Source organism: Acanthochromis polyacanthus, chromosome 4, assembly GCF_021347895.1.
Source record: "Acanthochromis polyacanthus isolate Apoly-LR-REF ecotype Palm Island chromosome 4, KAUST_Apoly_ChrSc, whole genome shotgun sequence".
In the NCBI taxonomy this organism is placed as follows: domain Eukaryota; kingdom Metazoa; phylum Chordata; class Actinopteri; family Pomacentridae; genus Acanthochromis; species Acanthochromis polyacanthus.
In genome coordinates this window covers 9,585,429-9,612,484 of record NC_067116.1, presented here as the reverse complement: position 1 = coordinate 9,612,484, position 27,056 = coordinate 9,585,429, and the positions used below count along the sequence as shown (strand labels likewise).

The 27,056-nt window shown below is 39.8% G+C and overlaps 1 protein-coding gene across 1 annotated transcript in view; it reads right to left on the bottom strand.

The window, feature by feature from the left end:
* The window catches only part of mast2 (microtubule associated serine/threonine kinase 2), a 181,913-nt gene that overhangs the window by 68,910 nt on the left and 85,947 nt on the right, over positions 1-27,056 (bottom strand). Inside the window, 1 exon segment of the mRNA XM_051946956.1 lies at positions 25,654-25,685. Coding sequence (XP_051802916.1) covers positions 25,654-25,685 — 32 coding nt within the window.

Genomic DNA, 27,056 nt, shown 5'->3' with positions numbered 1-27,056 from the left:
AAGTTTGGTCTGGGTGATAATTTTATTCAATGGATAAAGATTCTTTATAATAATCCAACTGCTGCAGTTGTAACTAATGGTTTAAGATCTGATAACTCCTCTTTATCGTGGTAAGAGACAAGGGGACCCTCTTAGTCCTCTGCTTTTTGCTATAGCCATTGAGCCCCTCGCTCAAGCTATTAGGCAGAATACTGGTATTTTCGGTATTGGAGTCAAAAAAAGAGAGCATGTAATTTCACTGTATGCAGATGATATTTTGATTTTCCTTTCCAGGCCACAAATCTCCATTCCTAACCTTATTCATTTAATCTCCTCATATGGCTCATTCTCAGGATACAAAATTAATATGTCCAAATCTGAAGCTATGCCTTTGGGGTCTTTAGAGCTTACCTCATTCTTACCAGGGTCCTTTCCTTTTCATTGGTCACCCTCTGGGTTCGTATATTTGGGGGTGCATATTACTCCATCTTTTGGGGATATGTTTAAAACAAATTTTCCTCCTCTTTTTGAGACCATAAGAGCAGACTTGGAGCGCTGGTCTCCTCTTCCCTTTTCTTGGATTGGCAGGGTCGCTCTCATTAAGATGTGCATCTTGCCTAGGTTACTTTATCCATTACAAATGATTCCTATTTTGCTGTCAAAAAAGGTCATTAAGGTACTTGAGGGCTGGTTAAGCTCGTTTATCTGGAGCAAAAGGAAACCAAGGTTAAAAATGGCTAAACTCCAGTTGTCTGGTCCCGAAGGGGGTTTGGACTTGCCTAATTTAAGGCTTTATCAGCTGGCAATTCATCTTCGTGTCATGGGAGCCTGGTATAAATCAGACCCTTCATGCATTTGGTTTGACATTGAATCCTGTTTGTCTGAGTGTCCCCTATGGAATCTGTTATTTATAAAAAAACATGGAAACAGTCAGAAACTCCTGCTCTAACCCTATAACTTTAAGCACTCTAAAAGGCTGGAGAATCATTTGTAATTTAGAGGGTCGTGTACAGTTAACTTCTCCTCTAACTCCGCTTCTGAATAACCCTGATTTTTTGCCAGGTTCTTTAGATAAGGGTTATTCAGTCTGGTTTGAACAGGGTATTGTGAAGCTGGGTGATCTTTTCTGTGATACAGGATTTCTATCCTTCCAACAACTGCAACAGAGACATGGTTTAGAAAATAGTCATTTTTTTTAGATATTTACAAATCAGGCACTTTGTTTCTAAGGATACTACATTGTTCTCCAGGAATGACATCTCAGAGGTAGAACGTGCCTTAATGTTGCAGCCGTCTATGAAACATATTAGGTTTTTTATAGGGTACTGAATTCAAATTTAAGTTTGTCTTTAATTTCTCAGAGTACAAGGTAGGGCTGAGTACCGAACTTCGGTTCTTTAATGGCACCGACCGAAATGTTTCGGTACTAATGAGTATCGAAATAAGCCTCGTCTTTCGGTTCCATGTTCCGGTACTTATCACGTGATTATGATAAAGCAAACCTGTGATTGGCTGTAACATTACACGTGATTGCGGCAAGCCGGAAAAAAAGCATGCTGCCCGTTCACAGACAGGTTTCACGTTAGGTACATTGAATTTACTGCAGTTGTTTAGCATGTCGTCGAAGTGGGAAAAGATGCCTCTGAGGTCTAAAACGTGGCTCTACTTTTGTAAAATGGACGCTGTAACAGGAGAACCTGTCTGCGGCTCTGCTCAGCACAATAACCACGGCAGTTCGGCCAATGCAGACAAAGTCTTTTATTCACCACACCGTCTCAATGTAAATAAAACAGTCTCTCTTCCTTGCCCGGCGCTACACCGGACCTCGTCCGGTAAACAGTCTCAACGTCCGCCGGCTCTCCGCCGGTTCTCCTCCGGTAAACAGTCTCAGCGTCAGCCGGATCTCCACAGGATCTCGTTCGACAAGCTGTCCGCTGTCCTCCGCTCGTCCGTTCCCCCGTCCTCTCTGTCCGTCTGTCTTTTGTCCTCTGCTTCAGTCTGTTACTGCCGAGAGAATCAGGTGAGTCTAATTGGTGCCAGCTGCGCTAATTAACCTGACGCTGGTTCCACACACACTCCTCCACACCTCTCCCCTCTGCAGCTGAGCTCTCCCACGCCCATCGCCACAGACGCCAATAGTGCGCGGTGCAGTATATGCCAAAGCGGGTGGTAAACTCCATCTAAGGCTAAATACCGGCACGAGACCGATAGTCGACAAGTACCTTAAGGGAAAGTTGACAAGAACTTTGAAGAGAGAGTTCAAGAGGGTGTGAAACCGTTAAGAGGTAAACGGGTGGGGTCCGCGCAGTCCGCCCGGGAGATTCAACTCGGCGGGCCAGGGGCGGCCGCTCGGTGCGGGAGGATCCCCTCGCGGGACCTCTCACCGGGTGCGGGCCGTCCCCCGCCTGGCGCATTTCCTCCGCGGCGGTGCGCCGCGACCGGCTCCGGGTCGGCCAGGAAGGGTCCGGGCCGAAGGTGGCTCAGAATGTACTGAACTGTACATTGCTTGCAAATGTTCTTTTGCACTGGAAATCACTGGAAAATTAAACTCAAGATGTGAAAAGTAATGTGTAATGCAATTTTCATTCTGTTAGAGTATATATTGTAAAACTGGTATCGAAAAAAGTATCGTTTAGGAACCGGTATCGAAGTGAAGGTATCGGAATTGGTACCGGTATCGAAACTTTTAGATTGATACCCAGCCCTAGTACAAGGGAAGCGTGGGAGAGAGATCTTGGAATCTCTATTGAGGTTTCAAAATGGGAGAGGGTATGGCTGCAGGCTATGAAAATCTCTATTTGTAACCGTACTAAGTCAACCCAATTTAAGATTCTCCACCGGATTTATACAAGTCCAGCCCTGAAAAATAAAATGGATTCTAAGACTTCCCCTATCTGTTGTAAATGTAACACTGATGTTGGTAATTTCATTCACTGTTTCTGGACATGTGCAAAGCTGCAAAACTACTGGTCAGGCATTGTAACAGAACGATGTGCTATTTTCGGAGTATCAATAGACCTGGACCCAATGTGCCTTCTCCTTGGTTTTCCCGATCATCATATTGTGAATGTAAATCATAAAAGACTCTTTAATCTATTGACTTTTGCTGCCAGAAAGAACATTTTGCTTTTCTGGATTAAAGACTCTGCTCCCTCCAAAAAGTCCTGGCATAACCTGATCATGGACAGTATCCCTAATGAATACATTACTTATTTGTTGCATTCTTCTTTGGGAAGTTTCTATCAGCTCTGGGAGCCATACTTAAAACACATTGGTCCTCAGCTCTCATCTTCCATTTTACTTGGTTTCCCTAGTAGTAACTAGGTATGCTACCTCACTCATAAAAAGTAAATACTTGTTTACTTTTGTTTAACTTCTATTTTTATTCATTTCTGCTGTAATGTGCTAAATGCTGTATTCTTGATTGTTATTGTATACCCACTTGGACCTGTGTAGGTTTTGCCTGAGCTTTGTTCTTTGTTCTTCAAAAAAAAAAAAAGGTGACTACCTTCAAAAAGTGTAATGGTATAACTTAAGTATACCTAAGTTATAACTTAGGTATAGGTTCTTTTGCTTGTAACATGAGATTGTACAATTAAATTTAACATGTTTAATCCCACTGCACTGATACTGTAAAATTCAACATTATTGTTGTTATTTTTAAATTAATCAACCATAAACTACTACAGAGCTCCCTGAATTCAAGTTAGTATATGTAATTTGTATGTGTATGTTATAATTACATGTATACATTGCAAATGGGTGTCAACATGTCATGATATCTACAGGTATGGCGCTAAACTAGACCTTGTGACACAAAAGGGCATTACACTTTTTTTGCTTTTCAGTACTTTAAATTGGGACACAAGTATTAGTAGTCATTCCAATGGTAGTATTATGTATGTTTTGTTCTTTTTGAAATGTTAGTTGTTAAAGGTGACTACCTTCAAAAAGTGTAATGACATGTTGACACCCATTTGCAATGCATACATGTAATTACAACATACACATACAAATTACATGTACTAACTTGAATTCAGGGAGCTCTGTCGTAGTTCATGGTTGATTAATTTAAAAATAACAACAATAATGTTGAATTTTACAGTATCAGTGCAGTGGGATTAAACATGTTAAATTTAATTGAACAATGTCATGTTACAAGCAAAAGAATTTGAGCTACAGGCCTACAATTTTGCATAGAAAGTACTTTTGTGACTGTCTAATGGAATGCAAATTTAGGACTAATTTGAAGATGGTGCAGCAACACCCCCAAGGAATATCTGGTCATTTCACCTGGAATGACCCAATAGTCTCCATTCATTTGGGTCATAAGTAGTTTTGAGTGCTGCCATCAAACCTTCAGTATCCTTACAGTATACCAGGTCACCTTCCATGGTGAAGAATAAAATCAAGTCCTTTTGAAGATAACGAAATGAAGAAATCCTAACGTCATCAGCCAGGAGATTCTACTGCTGTAATCTGGAGCCCAGTAGTTCTGCCTTACTCTTGGGCAGATCCAGATCCCTGACCAGATTATTCAGTTCAAACTAGGTTATGAGGTGAGGGTGAGGTGACACTTGCTGAAAAAAATCTGGATCATGTGATGTTGATGGCTGTGGATCATGTGTTTCATCCTCCTCCTCCTCATCAGACTCTAGTGAATACAATTCAAGAGGTATAGGAATTGGCAGTCCTTCTCCATGAGGCACTGGACACAAAGCAGATGCAATATCGGGATATTGCACAGTCCATATTTTCTTTCTGGACAAGCCTTTCCCAACTGGAGGGACCATGCAGAAGTAGCAATCATTGGTGTGGTCAACTGGCTCACGCCATACCATGGGAACAGCAAATGGCATTGATTTCTTCTTCTTACTGAGCCGCTGTCGCAGATTTGTTTCCCAAGTGTTGCAACATATATGTGGAGCCCAGTTTTTAAAAAGCTGTTTGTTTATTTGTGTTTATTTTATTTTTTTAAATGGGACAGTTCGTATTAATGTACATTTCCACATAAATACGAGAGATTGTAACTGTATGGTTAATTTCCATCTCGTGTCCCAGCTGTGCCCAGAAGCTCGGAATTTTTAACACACACCCACACAAATACAAGAAGTGCCTTGTGGCGGGGGAAGAGAAGGAAATAAACAAACAAACAAACAAAACAGCCAGAGATAGACAGAGTCCCTCTACAACATCAGGAAGATCAGACCCTTCCTGACCCAACAGGCCACACAACTTCTGGTTCAGGCTCTTGTGATGTCACGTATTGACTACTGCAACTCTCTTCTGGCAGGTCTCCCTGCATGTACAGTCAAACCTCTACAGATGATCCAGAATGCAGCAGCATGTCTGGTCTTCAACCAGCCCAAAAGAGCTCATGTCACTCCCCTATTCATCTCCCTTCACTGGCTTCCAGTTGCAGCCAGAATCAAATTCAAAACTCTCCTCCTGGCTTACAAAACATTTACAAGAACGGCCCCAGCCTATTTGGATTCCCTGATCCAGGTCTACTCCCCTTCACGCCCACTTCGCTCTGCATGTGAGAGATGCCTGGTGCTTCCAGCCCAACACGGCTCGAAATCTCTAGCCAGACTCTTCTCCTCTTTTGTTCCCAAATGGTGGAACAAACTACCAAACTCTGTGCGTTCTGCTGAATCCCTTTCTACTTTTAAGAGACAATTGAAGACTCAATTGTTCAGAGAACACCTAGGCACTTAATCTGACTCCACCTTAGGGGTAGAATAGGTCAGGTGGTCCAAAACCCAGCACTTATTCAGCACTGACAAAGTTGAAAAGTTGTTGGCAATTCTTCTGCAACTTGATGGCAACACCTTTGACCAATCACACTTGAAGCACTTTTTGAACTTACTACAGGTTTTTCCTTATGTCTGGATTCTTGCTTGTGTTGTATGTCGCTTTGGACAAAAGCGTCTGCTAAATGAAATTGTAGAATTGTAGAGTCAGCTAAAAAAAAAAAAGAGTCAGCTAAAAAGACAGACATACAGGTGAAGTGTGTGTTCCCCACTTAAGAGTCTACAATTTACAACCTGAACTATAAAAGCAGTAGAACAGATTCCCACTATTTAGACCACAATGTTAAAAATGTAAAGTTTGTTCTGAGGCTGGTATTAAAAAGAGAACGGAGACATTCAAATAAAAAAGGTTCAGCCTTTGGGGAGCAGTAAATTTCAGTGCTTTAAGAGAAATGTTCTTGCAAAATTGACCCCTCTGAACATATGTGTTCACTAATGTTTTACCTGCAGTGTGAGTAACTGCATAAAACCTCAGGATGCTATAACTTTGTAACTGTAAAACTCATGAGATACACAGTTATTGACATACACAGAAAGTGCTGTGACAGCTCTGTGGGCATTAACTATACCATCTTATGCAGACACACACTTGACAGACATGCAGATGCAGAAAACAGGCAGTAGGTCAGTGTATGTGGAAAAGATCTACAGCTAAACACATTTCACCAGTCCAGTCCATAACATTGGTTTGGGTGTTACAGTCAATACAAGAAATGTGACAGCCCACAACAGAGTGTCTGATTGCGAGTGCTTCCTCCATTGTCCATCTGCTCTGCTGTTTCTGTTAAGAAAGTGTAGGGTTTAAAGCAGACATTGCACCTCATTGCACTATTAAACTTCTACACTTTAAAAAAAAAAAACGTACTTGTTTCTATTTGCTTGTATATATATATATATATATATATGTATGTATATATATTTTAATACTTGTTTTATACTGTTTGTTGTTGCTATACTATGTTGTTTTGAGGTTTTGTTTTTTTCGGAAGTGCCAGCAAAGTTTCGTAGCAGAAATGCAATGACAATAAATATCCTTGAATCCTTGGTTAATGCTCTTACTCATAGTACTTTACAGACAATGGAAGCTTTAACCGCTTGTCGGTTTTGAACGTAATTATGAACTGTTGTGAACAGTCAGGTATGAAAGCTAGGTCTGAGTGGTAAAATGACAGTCAGAAACGTTATCCATAATGACATAAAAAAAAATAACTCATAGAATGTTCAACAGTTTCCCTTAAATGCATCCAATGCAAACCAAGGTGATAAAGTTTAGTTCCATGAACAAACAGCTGCCTCTCTGTCTCAAACAGCATGGAATACCTTGATAATGGAGTATGTTCTCTCTGTTAGTCACTCCTGGGTGCCAGTGTAATGCAGTCAGACCATTATGTACTATAGAATGGTCTGGTAAAGCAAGACAAGGATGCGCGTGGAGGACAGTGCTAAGTCACTTTCTGGCCAGCCACTGGAAACTCTAGCCTCACTGCAGTATAGCTGCGTCACCCTTGCCACCCCCTGCATATCTCTGCTGTATTATTTTATTTGCATGAAGGATATTTATTTTTCAAGGGCTGCACATTGGATCAGTGGTTAACACTTTCGTCTTACAGCTAGAATATCCCGGGTTCATGTCCCAGCCTGGGCCTGGGATCTTTCTGCATGAAGTTTCCATGTTCTCCCTGCCCACGTGTGGGAGCTTCCTCCCACAGTCCAAAAAATGTGCTGAGTTTAACTGGTGATTCTAAATTGTCCATAGGTGTGAGTGTGATTGTTTATTTTTACATCTGTCCCTGTGATAGACTGGTGACCTGTCCAGGATTTCCCCTGCCATCACCCTAAGTCAGCTGGGATAGACTCCAGCCCAACCAATACCCTAACGATGAGTAAGCGATGTATAGATAATGGAGGGATGGATGATTATATATCAAATGAAATAAATCATTTTTATTGTGATATATTTTTGTAGCTGTATCGCCCAGCCCTAATGAAACATCTTTTTGTAAAACAAAAAGTATTTTGAATTAAAAACATGTCCATACTTCAGATGTATAAATAATACAAAACCATTAAAATATTACCAAAATTCAAGCATTGTATCAAAGCTTGTAAAACCACTTAAACTATTAAAGACAAAGCAGAAACCAGCACAAATCCAGTCAATATTCTAGTTCCTGCAGCTCTAATGCTAGTTCATTTATGAGGAGATACATGACTGCCAATGGAACAAACATGGTGTCCAAATTCTCTGCAGAGAAAAACAGAAATCATTTCTTAGCCCCTACACATTCTTGTGTGTGGTATATTTTACTTTTTGTAGGGAATTCATACAAAATGCATAGTTCTATTCTAGTTTTCCATCTTTCAACCACTTCACATATTCATATCCTACTCTGTGAGGGCCATCTGGGATTTGAGGTTCATCTTTGCAGACATATATTTCCCACGGACTCCTGTCACTGTCAACCAGAGAGAATACAGCACAGCAATATATGTAAAGAAACACATTGTATACTGATGATGCATTCCTTTAGAATCTAAAAAATGACTAGAGAAGCTTACTCCTGTTGTAGGTGCACACACAATGACCATAGTTGTATTTATAAAGACATGTCATGATGACATGGGAATGCAAACACAGCCACTTTGTGTATTTGAAAGTGTGAACATTTGTCTAATACTCAAACTAAGGAAAAATATGTCTATGGAGACACACAGATATATTAACATATCTGCTGAAAATGAGATAAATGATGGATGAGTGAAAAAATATGTATTTTTGTTCTGAATCTAGTAAGTGATGGTAAAAGAACATGTCTCCCTTGTAAACCTTCAGATCACATTTGTTCTGTGTGCAAGTGATGATTAGAGCTCATCCTTAGCTAGGAACTTCAACCACACCAATCCAAAAACTGCCAGAGCCTGTTGCTATGCAGGAGTCCCTCATCTCTTACTTCACAACTTGTCACTCTCTCTTAAAAACACTTTTAAGACAAAGAGACACACAAGAGGAGGCCTAGACAAGGAGGAGAGAAAAAGAAATCTGTCCGTCTGTTTGAGTCTGTGTGTGTATATGCCAGCTATCGTGTTATTATGGGGAGGAATAACATAACTGCTGCTTCAAAGTTTAAAGTACAGCTCTGTGTCTGCTTCTCTTCTGTTCAAATAGCCACTTCTGGCTTTGACAGAGAGGAGAGACACGAGAAAAAGAAGATAGATCAAATGAGATGAAAGAAAATTACGATGCCCAGCTTGCACAAATATCAAACGATGCCTTTCCTCCTCGACTTCACAAACACGTCAGCTATAAGCAGACGGAGGGCATTCAATAAAACACAAACGCATATAGAAACACAAAAAAACTGCAGATACAAACACTACGGTCTGATAGTAACTCCCATTTAAAACACCCTGATTTATGCAAAGCATCGTGTTAAACCATCAAAACACAAACTGAGTTGATTGACCCTCATGTTGGAGCTGCCCCTGCTGAGCATAAAGATGTGCAGAGAGCAAGATCATGAGTGGAAAGGAAAAGAGAGAAAACCAAAGATGGAGCAGCAGATTTAGGAGAAAATATATTAGGAAAAAAACACAAAGGCTATGTGCTGAGGTGAAAGACATGCAGGCTAACACAAATAAAAAAATGACAAACAACTGAACTGATAAAAAAAAATAGTCGGTATTTAAAACAAGCATCTACCTCTTGGAGCGTCGCAGCATGCTTCTGTCAGGCAGTGAGAAATTGGACAGCACCGTCCAGAATGAGTCAGACATGCTATCGCTAGCACAGCGCAACCATCGCTCTGAACGCCGGGACTCTGCAGAGGACGTGATCACCAGATGTTGGCTTGCACCTGTCACACTGGCAAAATTAAGTGTGTGCTGGTGTGTCTATACCTCCTCTAATCCTCTCTCTCTCTCCTCAGCATTGCCTCCTCCCTCCATCCCGGATGCTCTTCTCTCCCTCTAAGCCCTCTCTAAGTGGAGCCCAGTTCACTTCAGTGTTGAGCAGGGGCAGACAGATTGTCTGTTTACAGAATTTTACTGGCAGCTGTCTAGTTCTATCCTGAGTCAAATAATTAATTTACTCACCAATTACTCTATTATAAATACAGCTGTTTTGTTTAATGTATGAGAAAATGCCCTTTACACATAATTTAGCCAAATGATGCCACAACCACAACTGTGCATTATCATAATTTTGACAAGAGAAAGCAGTGTTTAAATTACTTTGAAATGGGGGTTTCCTTCCACTGTCACACTGTTTGGTATCTATCCCTTGGTGTATATACATATGGGTAGTATTGCGTAAAAGTTTTTGGTTCAATAATACAGCACTTCTGATGTTATCCTCTTATCCATATTAGACTGATCCCAAAGTTGTTGCGTAGTATGACAACAGACCCAAGCGTAAATTAAGTCATGAAAAACTGCTTTCAGGAAAAGCTAGAACAACGGGTCCTGTAATGTAAGAGATGGTATAGCCCCTACACAGTCCTGATATCACTGATGGACACATGAACAGGGAGAGGTTTTGAAACAAGGCAGTCTCGGCTCCATGTTCTGGTTTCCCAAGTACTGTCACAATGTGTTTACATTGCTGAACGTCGAGTAATAGTCAACACAAACACAAATTTCACTTTTGAGTCTGTGCAAGCTTCCTGAAAACAAGATGTTACAGACAAATCCTTCTCTGCTTTACTGCAGTGTGACCCTTTCCATCGATGCAGAATCCCTTGTATTGTCCCGATGAGTTACTAGTCTGACTGACTGGATGTGGACTGCAGGTATAAGTCTGGGAATGACTGTTCATTTGATATAGCTTTCTCTCTTTTTTCTATTCTCGCATTACTGTTGTCAGAATCCATTCCACTACAGGAAACAACAAGTTCTGAGCAGCAACCTGCACACTGAAAGCTTTTTGCTGAAGTTTTGAGTTGTACAATATATATATATATTAAATTTATAACTTACAGTTTAAAATTTTATTTTTATTTTTTGTCTGAATTAACCATTTTAATGACAGTGCTTGCTTCTTTGCATGAAAATGTTCCACCAAAACAATTCCCCCATCACTATTTTAAGGGAAGGCAGTCCTGCACTCTGGGCTTTGCGCTTGTGATTGGGTTAAAGAAATACAAACAAGCCAGAGCTTGTAATTTCCAAAAACGGAAAGACAATAAGGTGAAGCAGATAATTCAGCACAGTGACGTGTCAGCTCTAGAGAATGAACTGGTCAGTAGACTGATGCTCCATTTTTAGCTTTTAGAAGCCTGAAAAGTTATTCCATTTCCATTTTTTGTGCTGTAGTGTACCAAGGAGGAGAACAGCTTATTGTGTGAAGCATGGCAGAGCAGTATACACAAAATGACAGCGGTAAAGTTGGTATAAGACCTTTTTACAGCTAACCCAAAACTTTCATCGAAGTGAAACATCTACACAAGTCCAGATAACAAACCAAGCCAGATGTTTAAAATGAGATGATCATTTTAAGCCCTCTTGAGACGACAAAACATCTCCTACCTTCCAAAGGAAATGATAATCATTCTAAAGAATCATTTTTGACATTTTGCTGCACTCTTGGACACTGTCTCACAGAATTCCTGATGATGACCTTTTGACTCACTTCTTCTAACCCCAGAACTTTCTACTAAAAAAAAACTTTTGGACTCAGTCATTGACACCAGGCCATCAAGACCGATATTCTTGGAATTTGAAGTGTTCATTGGGGATGCATAAACATGAGACACAAACACCTCTCTTCTTTCTGCCACAGCCACTAAAGGCACAGTGATTTTTATCCTAAGCATATATATTTTTAAAGTTTTATTTTTCTTTTTGTTAATGTACACTAACATTCAAAAGTTTGGGGTCACTTAGAAATGCCCTTATTTTTGATTTTTTTTTTTTTCCCCAATGATGGTAACAATAAATAAATCATAAATCCAGTCTCGACATTGTTAATGTGGTAAATGACTATTCTAGATGGAAACAGCTGACTTTTAATGGAATATCTACATATGGGTACAGAGGCCCATTTCAAGCAACATCACTCCTGTGTTCTAATGTTACATTGTGTCTGCTAATGGTGCTCAAAGGCTAAATGATGGCTAGAAAACCCTTGTGCAGTTATGTCAACACATGAGTGCGAGTTTTCATGGAAAACATGAAATTACCTGCACATTTAGTTATATTAGAAGTCTGCTATCATTTGTAATGAAGTTTCGAAATTATATGCATGTTTACACCTTTTATTTTTATCAGGAAAGGTTCAGTAGGATTTCAGATCTGTAATCAAAGTAGCTACAGCTGTATGTTTGAGAAATTAATTCAAGGTCAGTTTGAAAGGTATTTGGCCTCTGATCTCTCATGGACAGTAAAGCCCAACACCGCCCCTAGAAGTGTACATGTCCGGAGTTGGTTAGATGCTGATTTGAATTTTGCTCCAAAAACCTTTGTATAAAAGACAGATTATTTCGTAAATACAGGTTTTATCTTGATTGTTTTTGGTGCATTAACTATGTTAGGGCTTTGTATTTCTACATATAATCTGTCTTCATTAGGGCTTTTTCAAAGCAATGATGCAAAGATGTTTGACTTTTAATAGTTTTAGATTGGCATACTTTTCAACACAACCATGAAAAACTGTTATTCCTCTCTCTGCCTTACTCAACTAACTCGGCCAGCAAATTTTCACCGTGACACATCCTGCTATGCTCCTCTCACTCCCTAATTTTGATGTTGCTGATCCTGCAGCTACCTTAAAGGCTACACACATAGCACTTTCTTCCTAATAAACAGGGGACTTTAGAAATTACAAGTGGCTTCTGAATTCCAAAGCAATTTTACATTTTTCATCGCTTTGTCTTCTTCCTGTGACGAAAACAATCAGCTATTTACTTTGCTGACCTGCACTCAGGGATTCACTATCTGTTGTGTCATTGTTGTCTTATTGTTTGTTTGTAACAATAGTTATTAAATGTTTTGTATATAATCATAATTGGTGCTACCGTGTACTTCTTTGTTTGGGAATTTGAGGACAAAATTCATGATTTTTGATTATAGACTGAATAACATCATCAGATTTGATACATTTCCTGGATATTCAATCTTAAATATTTTTGATAAAGGTCTAGCAGAAGAAGATCAGAGTGGTGCCCTCATAAAAGAGTGCAAATTTTTATCTTGAAGTGTGGTTATGCTACAGCGTCCTCTGGTTCTTAGGGAGATCCACCCCCCGCTAATGATGACAGCCAAACTTGAGGCTTCAAAACAGTTGTCCATAATAACTAGTTGGTGACGTCATGATGGCAACATCCTACATCGTTTTATGTACAGTCTGTGGTTGTGAACCACTGTGCATTGATCACAAAATCTAATATATTTAATTAGACGTTCCTGACTAACTGTCAAAAAAAAAAAAAAAAGCAAAATAGCATGTGTGAAAACTGGACAGAGACCAAACACTACAAATCTGAATGAAAACTAACTGAATTTGTCCCCACATAGTCCATGAAAAAAATCTTGTAACAAATCCTGCTTTATTTGTGTCATCTGACAAACATACAGATCACTAGTGTTGTTTAATGGTTCCTCTGAGTGTCCCTTTAGTTGAACACTCCCCCGTGAAGCATGAATTCAGAAACAGAAGGTCAGAAAACTCAGTAACGGAGGCCGATACAATACAAGAAACACAAAGAAACAGGTGTGTTATGAGATGACACGTAGCATAGGTCTTACCTCCATAGAAAGGGGTTTCCTCGTTGGTGAACAGGGGCTGACAGAGGACCATCGGAGGAACAGAGGGAGGGAGAGGAGGTGGAAAAGGAGGGCGAGAGGGTGACTATAGGGGGCTGAACTATAGAGGGATGAAAGGAAGTGGGGGACAGTAGGTGCTGGAGAAGGCTGCTGTTGCCGTGGCAACGCAGCTGAGCTGGCGACCAGATTCTGGCAAAAGAGGAGGGAGGGGAGGAAGAAAGAATGAAGAGACAAAGAAGCGAGGAAGGTACGAAAGAGGGCGTGCGATGAGAATGCATGATTGGGTGTGTGTTCTGTGTGTGCACTGGGTGACATGATGACTTGCTGAAATGCCATGCTGACACCAAGTGGAGACATTGTCCATATGTTTTTTTATTAACTTCCAAGATTATCTGCCAAGCTTTAATATACTTACAATTTAGAAATAAAAGCAAACCGCACAAAATTTAAAACATGTAGCAAAAATGGCAGGAGCTCTCTGGTTGTAGCTCAAATGTGAATATGGATTCAACTTTTGGTAGGGTAAGTGAAACAGAACTTTCCTGGCTCTACAGGATAAGCTAGTTCAAACAAAAATAGCATTCAGGTTCATATTAAATGCCCCGATTACTAGGTTGTAGTTAAATTAATAACTGTTACATTCAGAACAGTGCTGCAGAGTGGCTTGGTGGTTAGCACTTGAGCCTTGTAGCTAGAAAATCTCTAGATCGCGTTCCCACATACGGGGATATTATTGTTTGGAGTTGCATGTTCTCCCTGTACATGCGTGGGTTTTCTCTGGGTTCTCCAGCTTCCTCCCACAGTCCAAAAACATGCTGAAGTTAATTGGTGACTCTAAATTGACGGTAGGTGTGAATGTGAGTGTGATTGTTTGTCTCCATGTGTATCCCTGTGATAGACTGGTGACCTGTCCAGGGAGTCTCCTACCTTTACCCTAAGTCATTTGGGATAGATTTCAGCTCCCCACAACCCTAATGAGGACTGAATGGTGTACAGACAATGGGTTTCAGGGGAAAAAAAACATTTACTCCCCACCAATTTGCATAACTCAAAATATGAGAAAGGAGCTGCTGATACTTTAAACATTTCATTTCAGAAGAACGGGAAAAAATTGGAAACAACAGGAGAGATGAATTGGAATGGACATGTTATTAGAGAGGGGTATTGGCTCTATCTGGGGCACCCTAACTTTTTTATTTTATTTTTTCAGGTTATACTCATTGAGATCAGAGATCTCATTTTCAAGGGGGGACCTGGCCAAGAGGGCAGTAGCATAATCACATTAAAAACAATAAACAGCAGATAAAAGTCTAAAATTTACATGATGTTAGCTACCGAAGAATAGCAGTGGGGAAATTTATTATAATACTGTACATTTCCCTGTATAATAACACGATAACGTTAACTGGGGACTGAAAAACAAGCTGAAATAAAACAAATAGACTTACATGCATTACACAGCAAAGAGAAGATACAGTCATTGTCATCCTCGAGTCCACTGGCAAATCTTAAATGAAAATAAACTTTTCCCCATTCACAAAGTGAATCTAGTGTCCAAGCATCCAACAAGCCACGGACCTGCTGTCAGAGGAGCAGCTTTGAACCCAGCCCACGTCATCATCCACAATGAATCCATTTATCTGAGGAGCTAACGAGAGTGTGTCAGACTCACTCAGAAGAGTGATGGATACATTCTCCATCTTTTCCCTAATAAATATGGCGTCAAATTTGGGTCAGAAGTCGCACGCGCGAAACAGTACCCCGCGTGACCGGAAAAAAGTCTCCACAGGCGCAAAAAACACTCTGCGTGCGCGTGGCAATGTCTCCGTGCGCGAGGAGCCTCTTACGCGTGTGGAGACATTGCTACTCGTCCGTGTATGGTGCCATGATTATCCATGGAGCTCTGATTTACGTGCGCGGGGAGAAGACTTTTGACCCTTTGTGGGCGGATACCAGTGCTCGCCACAATCTCCCTATGATTGGCTGTCTGCGACAGCAAGAACTCACCCCCCACGTGGGCACAGTTGGCTGGAGCCCCTTTGATATTGCTGCCGCTGTTCTGCAGCTCCTCCGAACACACACAGAACCGAGCCCGGATCTCCAACTGCCGGTGGGTGAGTGTCTCCACGTATTTCTGCCCCTTAACGGGAGGTCTCAGTGCTCCATTGCGGGGCTGTCAGCCTTTAGTACAGCGAAGTTAGCTCCATTGCTAATGGCAGTTACCCAGGTGGACTGACCGGAATTGGCCCAGAAGCCCAGCGTGTCTACTCCAGTGATTCTGACAGGGAGTTTAAGAGTGATTCTATAATTAGGGGTACATTTCAAGTCCATGGGGTGTACAACTGAGTTTAGATGACAATCGTCACACATCTACAGGGCCCAGGTTTGTATGGCGATGGTCTCTGTGCTACCTCCCCCTTTCTGGCTTGGACAGAATGGGTGAACTTCTGGAAATCTGGAGGGAGGTCAAGGAGTACATACATTTTATCCTGTGCAGTGCTTCCCCTGTCTTGTAATAGGTCATCTGTAGCACACTACCATAGTTCAATTTCATACATGTGCTGCTGTCTCAGATGAAGCTGAAGGCAAATCCCATTAGAGGTCTAAGCACATACTTAAAGAACTGGAATTGCATGAAGTTGCTACCATTTTTAACATGCCCCTGCCCAAAGATAAAGATAGTGCCACAATGAAATGCTTGTCTGAAAAGACACTGGTCCAGATGTCATACCAGTGGGAAAAGAAATACTAGCAGAGAGAATATGGATCAGGTTAAAAGCTTAAGCTTAGGAAGAGGTTTTCAGAGAGAGGTTATATAGAGACTATTTAAATGGACACAGAATCCCAAGTGTCAATATAGGCCAAGAGAATAAGGTCTGGAAACCATTCTTTTTAATGTAATATTTTGTGAAATTACATTGGACAATGTACAAATACTTATTCAAGCCTAAAGTGTAGACTAGCATCTCCTTCTTGTCTGTGTTTCTCATCTCTTAAATGATCCAAAACACATTTTGCCACTTGTTTTACGGAGTGTGCGCAGAGCTGAATAAATTTAGTGACAGTGATGTATGAACACTCAGAAGTCTGCCTTACCATACCTTTTGAAGACACTGAAATTATTAGTGTGAAGGAGACTGTAAATGTTACCTGCAAAGGGAGGGGAAACTACATGTCCTAACAGCTAGTGGAAATACTGATGCATCATTTGCATGCATGTGGGTGAAAGAGAGTACGAGTGAATGTGCCTCCCCTCACACCACAGAAGTAACTCTAGCTTGGTAAGCTGATGAAGGATTTCCCTCTCTGCTGGTATCTCACTATGGTACCTTCTCATGTTTCTGTCTCCTCCTGGCTTCCCATTCCACTTAAGTGTTTCAGTGACTCAGTATGTATGTACACTATGTATGTTCTGTCCTGCGAATGTAAGTAACTTAAGCTAACCTGAGCCCCACTGTTCAGTTATAATGAGAGTGATCTGGACAGGGAGAAAGTGCAAGAAAGCTTTGACTGACTTATTTCTATCTCCCTGTCTTACACTTTAAAAAATTGTCAAGTCTACTTTTATTAAATTCAGCATCATTACAGTTATATAAATAGCCAAAATAAGTAAACGGTAGCTTTAAGTATACAAGGGTACAAATTACCACTTTGCAGCATAACTGTATACTATGAGTTCCAGTGTTTCCTCTTGGATTTTTTGCAACAGCGGCGGCAGGCTCTCCGGGGTCCACGCTCCCCGCCCAAGCCGCCCTGCCCCCCACACATCTGTAGTTTACCTTAGTACTTGCGAGTTCCCGACATAGTGCAGGACTCTGTTGTGAAGGTGGTGACATGTGGCGGTGGTGTATTTGCAACGATTAAAAAAAGAAGAAAAATTAAAGGAGCAGCGGCTGGGATTCAGCAGCGGTGGGCCGCCACTGCAGAATGATTGTAGAGGAAACACTGAGTCCTTTTATGTCACTGTCCACATAGACTCTTGAATTTTGAAAGTACCCTTGTATCAAATCTTTGTTATTTATTTCAATTATTTGTCTACTGTCTGTCCTTCAACTATAAAACTGGAATTAATATGCAGTTAGCCACAGTTTAGCGTAGCATAAAGAGAAAAATCGTACGGAACCTCTAAAATGGCTCTGTCCAAAGTGGGAAAAAAACACAACATGTCTACAACTCACTATTGCATCACTTTGTTTCGTTGGTACACACTGTATACAGATATGGTGAAACAATCTTGTTTAAGGAGAAGTTTGTGTGAAACTGATTTCCGATTGGAAAAACAGTTGGGGAGGGGACAGCGACAACAGCTTCTTAAAACCATGCTTTTCACAGTGATGTCAAATTTGACACCATCATTTCTGTTCATTGGTTAAACTAGTGCTGTAATCACCATCAGAAAATAATCAGGAACTACTTCAATGATAACAATAATACTAAAACATTCACCTATTTGTTACGTTTGCACAAATTATATCAAATATTTGCGGTTTCTAATTGGAGGATTTGGTGTATTTTGTTGTCACATATGAAAACAAGCTGCTATCTTTTAGATTTTTTACTTTTTGTCAGGCTGTGATGTTGATTTGTGGGACATTTTAACAAGGATTTAACATTTTTTCTGTCATTTTTTATACAGAACATTTGCCCCCTAACCACAACTACGAACTGAGCTCACTCCTCACTGCATATATTCATTTACTGGGTAAAGGAATAAAGGGTTGTCACAATAATTTGTTGTTTTTTTTTAAAGCTAATTCTCCCTTTAAATCTTCAGGTGTAATTTTTCATGATGGACAGACTGAACAAACAAGCCACAGCATATTAATTATTGAGCTCTAGGGGAGTTTGTAGTTTTATGTATGAACTTTTGTATGAACTTCTTTTTTGTGTGTTTCACTTGTGGTGTTACAAGTTGTGTAAACAAATAAGAAATAAAATGAGAGACAACTACAATTCACAACCTTTGTTGCCTTGATATGAATCTAATTTGCGTTCCCCTTCACATGAACATGCATAGAAACAACCTGAAACACACACTGTACACACACTCTTACTGGAGGCGAAGGTGTGGCGCTCCTGATCGCTCCCTCCTCCTCTTCATCTTGTGTACCGGCACAAAAGGCTCAGCTGTAATCTTTAATAATCCACCAGAGTGCATCGACTCATCTGTCTGTCAAACACACACGGAGCACTTTGCAGCTCCTCAAAGGACCAAAAACTGTCCCACAGTCAGTCCTCAGCAAGTCCGACTTCTGAGAGCACCTTTTTGTATAAATGAATGACCAGTGTGTGTTACATCAGCGCATGCTCTTATCTCCACACGTACAGTTATGCCAAGTATCTGGGTTAAAGTGTTCCTTCACCAGCGAGTATGGGCATGCTCAGTCACAAACTGACAGATACACACAAATGCATAGCATGTGGTGGTAGATGAAGACTACCAGACTAGAAGTTTATCAGAGCTGAGAGAACAAATTCAGTGTACTACACACAAACCATTTGGAATTTCATCTTTTTCACTTTGTCTTATTCTGAATCATGTAAGATAGGCTAAAAACGCACATAAGATAAATTCCTTTGAGCAGCCGTCCTTCTTCTTCTTGCATGAAAAAAATCCTGCAAAGTCAGAAAGAAAAAAAGTTCCGAGTAGTTCCAGTATTTCAGATAATAAAGGAAACCTAATCCTTGGACCGTGGACCCACAGCTTCTCCCACCACTTCACCAGACAAAGGGCTCAGAGACAAACTCCTTCCTGAATGTCCCCAGGTACAGTCAGCTTGGTTAATCCTGCTCAGAACCCGGAAGTCTCAGCCAGTCTGTGATCACACTACCCTCTGTGAGACAAGAGAAGTGACCCAGTCCTAGACAAACAGTCGCAAGAATAGGGTGTTGGTGGAGACGGTGAGGGAGGTATCATAGAAGGAGGCTGGAAGATAATGTTTGCTGGGAAACCAGAGATGCTTCGTGTTGAAATTTTTGTGATTTTAAAAACAGTATCTTTCTAAACTTTATTTTTAAATTTTTCATGGCATTTTAAAAGGTGTTTTTTGGAATTAGTTTTTTGAAATACTTTTTCAATTAAAAGCCAAGTAAAAGTGTAGCCTCAAGATTTTTAACAAATATATTAAATTGCTTAGTTACAAAATTATGTTTAAAAAAGTTTTAATGACATTTGTAATACCAAATACATGCTTAGATATTTAAATGTAAAGTTATGCAACCTTTAACCTATCAAATTTGTGCAATCTTAATTTCAATTCAATGTTTTTCTTACATTTTCTTCCTTTTTTTCATCAATTTTAATGGACATTTTAAGGTTTATTTTTATGGATTACTACATTTAAACAAGTTCTGGAAAGTTTTTTTTTCTAGAGCATGTTACATTGTTTTATTCAGAAAAATGTGAATGAACATGGTTCCAGTTAATGAAATCATATGCTGAACTGAGAAGCATGTGCTGAACAGAATCCTCCGCCAGACCATGTAGGAGTGCAGCTGTCTCCTTTCTATTCTAGTTTCCAAGAAGCCTGAGAACACCACTGACTCTGATGGGCTAAATGCAGCTCACATGCCAGATAGCTAAAGCAAAAACAATGGGCTGGATCACAGACAGCTTTGACTGTTCCATTAATAGATACTCATTCACACACAAAAGTCCTTTTCAGACAGGGGATATCCATCACTGCTAAAGTGATGACATTTTGTCATTCAGATACTAAGAAAATTTTATGTAAATGTTCCTTAATGTCCCTTACATTCATTCAGATATACCCGCCACAGTGACGAAAAGAGTCATGGTATGCACCGTTTGGAATTCATGTGAGACTGGAAAATAAACCAAGTGGTGTATAATATATAATAGTGAAATAATGAACAAAAGATTAAATCTACACTAACAGTGGCTTATCAAACTGTCCAAATAACTAATAGCCCAGTTTATACACTGAAAATTATGTCCATGTGTGATGATAATTTAAGTATTATGTTACAAAGAGTAGAAAAAAAATTAGAAAAAAAATCCTAAATCCCTTCACACAACTCAAAGTACTGTTGCTTGTGCATCCCTATCTGTTAATGTTACAGCATGCAGTTCAGATTTGTGGCATGTAGAAAGGAATGTTATGAAGTCTAACCTAATAAGATTGCCATCTTCTATGGAAAAGTGCCCAGGATGTTCTGCAGACATGAGGACGACACATCCAGCTGTCGATCGAATAACAGAACAGAGCACATGTCTGAAAGGGGCTAAAGGTGTGTGTGTGTGTGTGTGTGTGTGTGTGTGTGTGTGTGTGTGTGTGTGTGTGTGTGTGTGTGTGTGTGTGTGCAAGCATTTAGCTGTGATGATCAAGATTAGGTCCAGTGAAGGCTCGCGCAGAGATAGGAGTTTAAATGTGTGTGCGTCAGAAGGTGTGCGTCATGATTTTCCCACAGACTTCTGCTAAATGTTCTTTCTTAACCTTCACAACTCTTTTCTTGATATTGACACATTCTGTATTCTGTTGAGTTAAATATATGTTGAATTAGTGACACAACAGCAAACCCTGATCTTCTGTCACTGTAGAGTCCTTTATGAGCTGCCTGTCTTAGTTGTTAGGTGTTTTCAATCGATCATATCTTAATCTGTCAGACATCATTTTTAGTTGCCGACTGTTTCCTTCATGAATTGACATGGCAACAGTCTTTGAGACTATGCAGACAATGAGTAATGTATAGAAAATAGCTTGCTATTTATATTCCTAATAACAAGCTGAATTGGTGCTCCATTAACAGTAGTTTTTGTAACTTTTTTTTTCATTTCTAAAAATGTTAAGATGCTGCTTTACAGCTTCAAACCAGTTAGTAACTGGATACTCAGTTATGGTTATTTTGTCACACAAATCCGGTGGTAGATACAAAGTACATTTAAACAGTACTTCTGGAAATGCAGCTTTGGGGGACTTGTACTTTGATTTTTTCAACATGTCTGTTTTTACTTCTGCCTAGCTACAGTTTGCAGGAAGATTTTGTATTCCTTACCTCTTGGAATTTGCTTGACAGCTTTAGTGAGTAATTATTTTTTAAAAGTGAAGTTTACACATTTACATTGAGCTTTAAAACTACAGAATATTGCTAAACAGCCAAATATTCAGAAACATATATTTCATAGTCATATTTCATTAAATTAGCCCCACCTCAACCAGACGACTACATGTTACTTCTATGGGCTTCCATTAACTGTTTTATGATGGAATCATTAAAACTGATGTGTCTTTATCACAAAAACAATTATGCATATTGGTTCTTTCAGAAATGTATGATAGGCCCTTTAACAAATCAAAAATATGCACACAGCAACTGGAATTGTCAGTTTTATTTTCTAAATCCAATCACCTCTTAACATCTCGTGATTACAATTCACTACAACTGCTTACTTCTCTGAGTCAATTTAAATAGGGCCCATACATGAATAGACTCATTAGACTCAGGCACTAATGCCTCAATGATAAAGTCTGAGGAGCTAAGGACAGATCTGAAAAAAATAAATTATTGACCTGAACAAGTCAGGACAGGCACTTGTAGCCATGCAGCTACAGATTCAAAATCAACTGTGTAAATTACTCATGTGTGTAAGTACTATACATGTCACAGTTGTGTCACTGCCACTATCATGAAGAGAACAGAAAGTATCACCTGCTGCTGAGTAACAACAGAACAGGAAGGTCAAAAGTCAACCAAGAATCACCAAAAGCAGGTCCACAATGAACTTGAAGTTGCTGGAACACAGGAGTCAGAGTTCGCAGTCATTCAGTCAGGTATACACTTGATACCATGGGCTGAGAGGATGTCATACAACAAGGAAACCCTTGCTCATCCTGCTTGTGATCCCCTCCTTGCATCTAGACATTACATATGTCATACAACTGGGAGATACACCTGCACCTTAAATTATTCATTGGATGATTCAGCTGCTCTATGTTTCTTATATTGACCCAGGGGACAAAAAATGTTTTTTTTTTTAATCGAATCAAAATGAACTAACTCCAAAAACACCAAATTTAATGTCAAGCGTGGTGATGGTAGTACTCTGCTCTGTGAAGTTTTTAGAGCCAATGAAACTGGAGCTTTACACAACACAAAGTAAATGGAATAACAAAGAAGGCTACCTCAACATTCTTCAGGGAAACATGAAATCACCAGCTAGAAGGTTGAATCTTTGATGCGGTTTGATTGTTTAATAAGACAATGACCCCGAAACGTACATCAAAAGTGGAAATATGTGGAACTAAATCAAGGTGTTCTCGGAGTCATTGAAAACTTAACACTGCCATGATACAGGCATTGTCTTTACAAATGTATGGAAACTTTTGTTCATGACTGTACATGTAGGTTTGATCATCCAAAGTAGTTTAAATCAATCCACTGGACTTTAAGAAAGTTCCTTGAAGACGTTTCACCTCTCATCCAAGAGGCTTCTTCAGTTCACACCTGAAAGGGGCACTGAAAACTTGTGGATACCCTGACTGGACCTTTGTGAAGGCTCACACAAGATCCAGAAAGGAGAACAACCCAGTGAAGACGGAAGAGAAGGAGAGCAGGCACAACACTATAGTGATCCCATATGTGTCTGGTGTGTCTGAAAAACTGAGGGGTATTTTCAACAAACACCAGATCCCTGTCTTTTCTAAGCCAAATAACACCCTCAGGCAAAGACTGGTCCACCCAAAAGACCCCACACCACACAGCCAGAAGAGCAACCTGGTGTATGCAGTTAAATGCAGCGAGGACCGCTCAGATCTCTACATAGGGAGAAACCAAACAGTCACTTAACAAGCGCATGGCTCAACACAGGAGAGCCAGTTCCTCAGGACAGGATTTGGCAATCTTCCTTCACCTTAAGGAAGGAGGACAGTCGTTTCAGGACACCAATGTTCAGATTTTGGATGAAAGAAGCCATCCATGTCAAGGTAGAGAAGCCATCTCTGAATGGGGGGGGGGGGGGGGGGGGGGGTGTCTGTGACATCATCTTTCGCCAATTTACAATCAGGTCCTTTCAAAACTCCCCAAAAGAACTACTCAGAACTGAAGAAGCCTCTTGGATGAGAGGTGAAACGTCTTCAAGGAAACTTTCTTAAAGTCCAGTGGATTGATTTAAACTACTTTGGATAACCATGACTTGGATGAATGAGAACGTACACAGACATGTAGGTTTGAGTTCAGTAGCATTTGGAATGCAATTCCTCTGCTATTGAGTATTTTCCCACTGTGGTATACAGGAATAAACCACTACATTAAAAGAACTGACAGCTAAAGTGAATGACATTGACCACCTGCTACCATGCATTGTTCTGCTGGGAATCCTTGTGTCTGGTTTATTATGTAGATCAATGGATATGCCTTTTGTCTAAGCAGATGCTGATTATTAATGATCAAGGAGAACAATAACCAATTTTTGAGACTGATAAAGTTACAAAGAAGAGAAAATTCTGGTGTCAAAATTCTGAATAATGCTAAAAAAAAGGAAAAAAAAAACAAATCTCTCTTTACTGAGTTCCTTTAAAGGTGCTTGAAACAAAATGTATTATTATTATTATTATTATTTGCATTTTACATATGTTCAATTAAAAGACACTTTTCAACATTTATGCTTTAGGTTTGATAGGTAGTTACTTGGTGTGATGTGTAAGCAATCAGTAAAATAAATTTCAAATGTGAAACTGCAACTTAGAATTATATTATTTGAAATAATTCTATTATTAATCATCATTCAAAAATCCTTATACTCAGTCTCAATGAAACAGATGCTGTATGTGCTGCAACAGAGAGGAGACAAACCCTGAGTCATAAAAGTATCTCCCCACTGGAATGCAAACTATATTTTTTCCATTCCTTCTATGTCATTTTTTTCAGTTTTCTCACTTTTTCTTATATGAGACATATTCTGTATTGGATTTTTAAGAACACTCACTTAAAAATTTTTCTTTGTGTGCACCTGACATGGCTAACAGAAGAAAAGAGAAACTGAATAACAGTGTGTAAACAGTTAAAGAGTGAAGCCGAGGGGACTGTCTGTCTTTGATATGACAATCATACAATAGGCGTATTTTAGTGCCTTGGTTTCCTGAGCTTTGTCTGAGAACAAGAGTTGTGGCAGTGCTCAAGAGACGACAGGCCACCATCGACCACTGAGATGACTAGAAGAGGCTTCATAGCAGCCAACTCACTACCTCCTAACACTAACTGAAGCCTGACAAATACACTACCAGTTATCACACACACAGACACACAAACCGAGCATTCAATCATTGTGGCTGTAGCCTGACATCAGGAATCAGATACAGCAGCTCTGTTACTGTATTTACAAGGAAAGACTGGAAAGAAAAAAAGCTTACTGACCATCTGTGTAATGTGCTAGGATCTAAGTAGGTCACACCTTTCAACCCACAGAATTCAATGCCACCATCCCCGTGTCACAGGACATCCCCAGAGGTCCTGTGTCCATGCCTCATCGGTATATCATTTGACCTGGAACTCTCATCTTTGGCCAAGTGAGTGTTCCGGGTCTATTCCAGGATAACCACCCCTCTTCAAACAGTTATAATTGCACTATGACAAACCTTATATTCCACCAGTTTTTTCGAAGCATGAGTAACTTCTGTAAGCATGAAAGCATTTAGAACACTTTGAGCATGAAAATAATTAGCTGTCCAGTAAACACACATTACTACATATATGCACGTATGCACATAGATATAAACAAATTTAGCAGCCTTTCAATTTCATCCTTTAACTATTCACTGGAAGTGCTGTCTGTATAACGCAATACATTTTGTAGCTCGGGCTAAACATGGAAGACACTGTTTCCTTGTGATATCTATAGAACTAGTACGACAACTGGACATAGAGAGAATATCAACTAAACTAAATGTAGATTTCGTAGTACACTGGACAGAAACTCAGTCTCCACAGAACTCCTGGTCACCATCTCACAATCTGTTCATCTGTGTTTGGTTCATTTCACAGAACCCTAAAAAGTTCCAGACACTTCCAGATAACAACTCTGGAAAGAAAGTGCACAAAATACAGAAGAAGGCTCAGACTGACAGGTGGGAAGATGAGTACTTACAAACTGCCTCTTCTGGGAAGGCTCAGCTCCTTCTGAAACACAGACAAAACATTTAGTCAGTATTTTTGTTTTTTGAGTGAGTATGTTTTAACCAGTTGGTGAAAAATATCTTCAACAGTAAGACAGTATTGCCATTTTATGTCAAACATTGCATCTCTTCAAGTGCTACAGAATGACAGTACAGGCATTTGACCAACAGGTGTCATTGTGACCTAACTGTTTCACTGATTCTGTCATTCAGGATTTATATGAGCAGGAACCAGTCTAACTTGAAGATTCATCCATTATTATACACTGCTTTATCCTCTGTAGAGTCATTGTTTATCTTCACCCTAAGTCAGCTAGTCTATCGCAGCTGACTTAGGGTGAAGGCAGGGGACTGGCTACACAACAGTGTTAGATCCAAACATTGGAAGATTTATATTTTTGCTGCAATTATCTTCCCTTTCAATATTGCATGAATATTGGTATGCTTGAAAGAATACTTTATTCAGACTGAGCAGGTTACAAACACAAAAACATATCCCTACTGGTCAAACAAAGGTTATATAATTATGTATTTTACCTTCATGAGTTATTCTCCAGATAAATCAATTATTTAGTCTAGTGTATAAACTGGTTAAGAAAAACGTGAAACCAGTCTGAAGAGCCCAAAACCTTTATATTGTTGCTGATTAATCTGTAAATTATGTCTCTAAAACTAAAGAAAGTGTGCTGCAATTCATTATGTAAGTGCAGTTTTCTTGAATGCAAAAATGGCCTCCACAGCGGAATCAGAATCAGAATCAGAATTACTTTATTCATCCCTGAAGGGAAATTCAGTTGTCAGGGTTCAGGTTCAGCAGCTTCCCAACAACAAATCAAGAAGTGCAAACAGCTCTGTAGTGTTACAAGAAAGCTACATGCTTTTCATTTATGGTCATTCTTAAGTATAAAATGTTGCACAGATCTGCCACTCCAAGGCAGAACAGCCTAAAAAATGACTAATTAGCTGGTGTGTGTTTGTATATGTATGTACTCCTGTCAGTTAAACATCAACCAGTGATTCTGTTGGTCATCTGAATAAATCCTGTCCAGACTTAGAGGGACAGGAAATGGCTTGAGGCTAACAGAAGAGAAGGCATGAGTTTTTGTTGTTGTTGGCAGACAGTTTGTCTTCCCATCTAGCTTTACAATAAAAAAAAAGTATACAGCTAGAGAGAAGGAAGAGAATTGTTGGTGTTTTTAAGTATTTTATGGTCTTATGATCCTTCCACCCACAGAGAGATTTGCAATGATGCTCATCTAACACCCTTGCCTAGAGAGAGAGAGAGAGCGATAGAGAGATAGCGAGAGGTAGAGAGAGAGAGAGAGAGAGAGAGATGGAGATGGAGATAGATAGATACTTTTTTATTAATCTCCAA